The sequence below is a fragment of the Suncus etruscus genome, chromosome 6 (genome assembly GCF_024139225.1).
Source record: "Suncus etruscus isolate mSunEtr1 chromosome 6, mSunEtr1.pri.cur, whole genome shotgun sequence".
In the NCBI taxonomy this organism is placed as follows: domain Eukaryota; kingdom Metazoa; phylum Chordata; class Mammalia; order Eulipotyphla; family Soricidae; genus Suncus; species Suncus etruscus.
The window spans coordinates 57,296,149-57,301,326 of NC_064853.1; the positions used below are offsets into that span (position 1 = coordinate 57,296,149).

The 5,178-nt window shown below is 40.5% G+C and overlaps 1 protein-coding gene across 1 annotated transcript; it reads left to right on the plus strand.

The window, feature by feature from the left end:
* The first annotated feature begins 1,377 nt into the window (after positions 1 to 1,377).
* On the plus strand, positions 1,378 to 4,284 carry RPL22L1 (ribosomal protein L22 like 1). The gene is made up of 4 exons (XM_049775248.1): positions 1,378 to 1,614; positions 2,829 to 2,921; positions 3,075 to 3,196; positions 4,030 to 4,284. Exons 1-4 carry the CDS (start codon positions 1,606 to 1,608, stop codon positions 4,172 to 4,174), a joined length of 369 nt encoding a protein of 122 aa, XP_049631205.1. The 5' UTR covers positions 1,378 to 1,605; the 3' UTR covers positions 4,175 to 4,284.
* Positions 4,285 to 5,178: the final 894 nt, after the last annotated feature.

Here is a 5,178-nt window from a genome sequence, read left to right on the forward strand (position 1 = left end):
CCCCAAGCCTGCCAGGAGCGATTTCTGAGCATAGAGCCAGGAGTTACCCCTGAGCACAGCTGGGTGTGACTCCCCTCCCCCAAAATAGAATTGTAGCGCGTGCCCAAAAATTGAACACAAACCCTCGATTTTCCTTTTTTTTTTGGGGGGGGGGGGCACACCCGGTGGTGCTCAGGGGTTACTCCTGGCTGTCTGCTCAAAAATAGCTCCTGGCAGGCACGGGGGACCATATGGAACGCTGGGATTCGAACCAACTACCTTAGATCCTGGATCAGCTGCTTGCAAGGTAAACGCCGCTGTGCTATCTCTCCAGGCCCCTGGAATCTCAATTTTCCTAATAGCTCATCCTCGACTCGCCTCCTGCTCCCGCCGCCAGGAACCTCTTTAATGTGCATCCCCATGAATATTGACTCCATAACAACAGCTCTTCAGAAAAGGACACTCAGATGACTGTCAAAACACAGCCTTTTCGCGGGATCATGACAAGACCCCTCTATCAGGACACCTTTTTTTTTTTTTTTTTTTTTTTTTTTTTTGTGGTTTTTGGGTCACACCCGGCAGTGCTCAGGGGTTACTCCTGGCTCCATGCTCAGAAATTGCTCCTGGCAGGCACGGGGGACCATATGGGACGCTGGGATTCGAACCGATGACCTCTTGAATGAAAGGCAAACGCCTTACCTCCATGCTATCTCTCCAGCCCCTATCAGAACACCTTAAAGCAAATTGAGACTTTGCCTTACCCCGAAGAAAAAGAAGCTCAGGACGTCTCCAAATGTGCACGAGTTAAGGAATGAGCGCTGGACAAGGTATGTATGGCTAAAACTCAATCATGAACAACTTTTTAACTGTAGCTCTTTGGAAATTCAATTAAAGAATTTAAATACATATTGTCTACACACAAAAATTTTTTTACAGTTCTTAAATGATCAAATTGATGATTAGAAAGTTTGGGTAAAGGAAAATTGACAGATTACTTTTTACATAATTCAGCTATCACATAAAATAGATCATAACAATAAGGAAATTTTTTTTTACAATAAGTAAATTTCTAAGATGAAGACATTGTCTACTTTCTATTTTAGGGTTGGTTTTTTTGTGATGTTCTTTTCTGAAAGAGAACACTATAAAATAAATAATAAATAAAGCCTGTCTAGAGTACAGGCCAGTGTGGGGTGGGGAGGAGGGACACTTGGGACATTGGTGATGGAAATGTTGCACTGGTGAAGGGTCTTCTTTTTAATATATATATTAAAAAAACAAACCAAGTAGATTGTTATATAGCACTATATTATGTAGCAATGGAAATATTGCATTAAAAATATAAAATAAACAAAACGATTCCCTTCTTCCTGCGCTTGTGCATCTAAGAGCAGACCTTTCAGGAATCCAGTACCATAGCCAGGAAATAACAAAACACACTCCCGAATTTCCAGGCCTCCCAGGCCACGCCCTCGTTTCCTAGGTTACCGGTACCCGCCCCTGCGTCCAGGTTCGCTTCCGGGAGGCGGGGCTCACACGTTCCCTGCGCGTGACGTAAGTGCGCTGCCCTATAAATACGTGCCGCGCCGCCGGCGCTTCCTCTTGGATCACCACCTGGACTTCAACATGGCGCCTGTGAGTCGGCCACGTTTCTTTATCGGGCGTGTCTTCCCTTTACCAAAGTGAAGCGTTTGGGGACGGTGTGGTGGTAGGGATGCGGATGGGGTGAGGGCATGGAGACTGGGTCTAGGCGCAGCTTAAGGTTCGGTGGCGTTCGAAATGCGCCCGAGTTGCTTCCCGACGGCGCGGGAGTGGGCCGCCGACCGAGAGTGATGGGCCTTAGGGCTCTGGGTCTCTTCCCCGGGCGGTGGCTCCAGCGTTGGCTCTAGGGAAATGGGGGCTGGTGTCCTTGCTAAGGTGGCCTTATCTGGGTCCACGTTACTGAGAACTTGAGGATACCTGAAAAGAGAAACTTTTTAAGATACAAAGGTTCTCTCTGGAAAAGAAAGGAAGCATGCCCTGAACATTACATTCATGTTACTTGGAAGCGCTTATTGAGTTTGAGGTTGTTGAATTTGGTCCCAAAAAGCTGTAGAAAAATAGGGTTGGCAGTAAGTAGGTTGGAATAAGATTCCTGTTGCATATACAAAAAACAAATTATGTCCAAGGGTCTTGAAAATCCTTGAGAGTGTATAGTGTGTCTATCTCTGGGCTGAAATTATTTGCATTTTCCAGATTGAAATATAAAGTCCAGTCTTGCTCAACAATACCTTATCTATTCCAAACTTAGGGTACATTTGTAATTTTTTTTTTAATTCTGGCGTGTTATCGTACATCCTTAGCAAACTGGCTTTTTAGTATCTGAGGTGTGATTTGGCCATAATGCCTCCTCCTAGTAATTACTGACTTGACAGCAACGCTTTCATTATGTTGCTGGGGATATGTTTTTAGTAGGCGGGGCGTTTTTGTGGGCTGGTAGCTTAATTAATTTGGTATTGCTTCAAAAGTCTCGATTCTGAAAACCTTTTATAGGCAAAGATCAGAGGCACGCAAATAAAAGCAGTTGTCTAAATCCTGATGCAATACATTGAATTCTTTGGAAAGAAGAGGTCTGCCCCATACCTGGTGGTGCCAGGATTGATGATGTGATGTGGGAATTCCTGGGTTTGCCGCATGCAAGAAAGTCACTCAACCTGTTGTACTATTGCTTCAGTACAGTTCCTCTGGAATATTTAGAGGAAAAGTAGATGCTAAACTTGGAGGTCTAACTTGTGACATATTTGTTCAATCGGGAGAGGTGTGCATGCCCACCATTTTATATCTGTTAACATGAATTAAAACTTTCATAGCAGAAGGACAAGAAGCCTAAGAGGGCAACCTGGAAATTTAATTTGGATCTTACTCATCCTGTAGAAGATGGAATTTTTGATTCTGGAAATTTTGTAAGTATCGCTTATCTTGTCACCAGTGGAGTTCTTAATGATTTGTTTTTGTTAAATACTTAATTTTAACCTAACCTCTCTTCCTAGGGTACCTTCCCTAGTGAATATCTAGGGTTTTCTTCCCTAGTTTTGCCTTTTTTTGTTTTGCAATAGGAACAGTTTCTACGGGAGAAGGTTAAAGTCAATGGAAAAACGGGAAATCTCGGGAATGTAGTTCACATTGAACGCTTCAAGAACAAAATCACTGTTGTTTCTGAGAAACAGTTCTCTAAAAGGTAGATTCTTTGATACTTGGATGAAACAGTGTTGATAGTGGAAAATGGTTTAAAATATGTCATAAATAAGAATAACGATGCCTATGAGATATGTAAGTTATCTATGTTAATGACAATACATTAACAATATTGTTAGAAGCTTGTTTATGTTCTTTGCTGCTGACTAAGTGACAGAATTATGAATGTGATTGCTGGGTTAATATAAGTAATGACTATTGCCCCTATGATTCAAGTTGCTTGCAAAATAAGTGTTGATCATGCTGAATATTAGTATATGTTGTGGAACATGTGATAGGAGAAATGTCTGGAAGTTAAAGTATAGTGAAAGGTAATAAAATAAGTTGTACGCATAGACTAGAGTGTGAAGTACAGAGAATGACTAAAGTAATGAAATCAGATTAAGTATGGCAATTCTTCCATATGCTACTTACAAGTTTGGATAGCCTTTAATTTGCCATAGAATCACAAGTAAATTCAATTCATTATGAAATTGAAGTTAGGAGGAACCTAATGGTAATGGAAGGAATGCTGTCATTTAATTTAAAAACCTAGTGGGAGTAGACTGAGGGTAATTATTGCTTATAAGCATAACCATGTTCCAGCATAAAAGTAAACAGGTTTATTTTAGTGGCAGAGTGAATAAGAGTAATTGAGGGCATAAACTAGATCTAGTTTTACAAATGTTATGAGGATTCACTATGCACCATTAACTTTCTATAGATGGTAATAGAAATCAGTAATTTGGGGAGGGATCAAAGATCACAAGAGATGTAATATAAAACTGGTTTTCTGTAAGCTTTCTTTGATAATGAAATCCATGTTTTTTTTTAAAGGTATTTAAAATATCTTACAAAGAAATATCTTAAGAAGAATAATCTCCGTGATTGGCTTCGAGTAGTTGCATCTGACAAGGAGACTTATGAACTTCGCTACTTCCAAATTAGTCAAGATGAAGATGGATCTGAATCTGAGGATTAGATGGAGTCTTCTCATATAAGGCTTATTATTAGTGTTTTAAAATGAAAGCCAAAGAAATAGAAATGGACTTGTGGTTTGTTGGTGAATAAAAGATATACTTGGAATGTTAATCTTCTGTCTCAATTTTTATATAAATTTTTAATTCAGTCACCATGAGATAGTTTAAAAAGTCATACAATGTCCAACGCTCATTCTTTTTTCTTTTGGTTTTTGGGACACACCAGGCAGCGCTCAGGGGTTACTCCTGGCAGGCTCGTGGGACCATGTGGAATGCCAGGGTTCCAACCACCATCCTTCTGCATGCAAGGCCAACGCCCTACCTCCATGCTATCTCTCTGGCCTCTCAATACTTTGTACCGGTCTATATTGTACATCCTGCCACCAGTGTCCCCAGTCTCTGACTAAGAAAGTTTTCTTTTTTCATTTTAGACACTGGTTTGCAATAATTGTTGCTGAAGGGGTATAGTGCATATCATGTTAACTCCTTTCAGTACCTTCCTCTTGTCCAGATTGATCATTTTCAACTATTGTCAAAGTTATCCTGTTCTGCTGTACCCGCACTTCCTGGCTCTTAACAGCTGCCTGATGGCCAGGAGTGAAAAATCCTCACAACCACTGGTTAGGCTGAAGAGGTTTTTTATAAGCTGCCTGATTTGAAAACCAGAGAAACCATTTAATGTGTTGCATTTTTATGAAGAATTTTTTTCTTAAACCCTCAGCCACCCTCTGGGATTGTGTTGCTAATCAAGATAATTGAAACCTAATAAAAGTTTATTTGGGTTTTTAAGGACTTGTGCCCAGAGACATTAATCCAGATGGCCTTTATGTTTTGACTTGCTTGAGACTTAAGTGCACTTACGTACATATACAGATGGGGTAGTTAATATTTGATTACTAAGTGAAATTTTCTAGTTTTGATTGGTGCAATGATATGGCCAAGTTTCAACTATGGGTAATTTGAGATGACATTTCCCCTCAAGGACTTGCATTTTGGTTTACCCTTT

Bases quoted from the DNA above. Each gene is read 5' to 3' on its own strand.
- RPL22L1 (XM_049775248.1), top strand. The intron at 2,922-3,074 runs GTAAGTATCGCT...GTTTTGCAATAG, and splicing joins TTTTTGATTCTGGAAATTTT to GAACAGTTTCTACGGGAGAA. The intron at 3,197-4,029 runs GTAGATTCTTTG...TTTTTTTTAAAG, and splicing joins GAGAAACAGTTCTCTAAAAG to GTATTTAAAATATCTTACAA.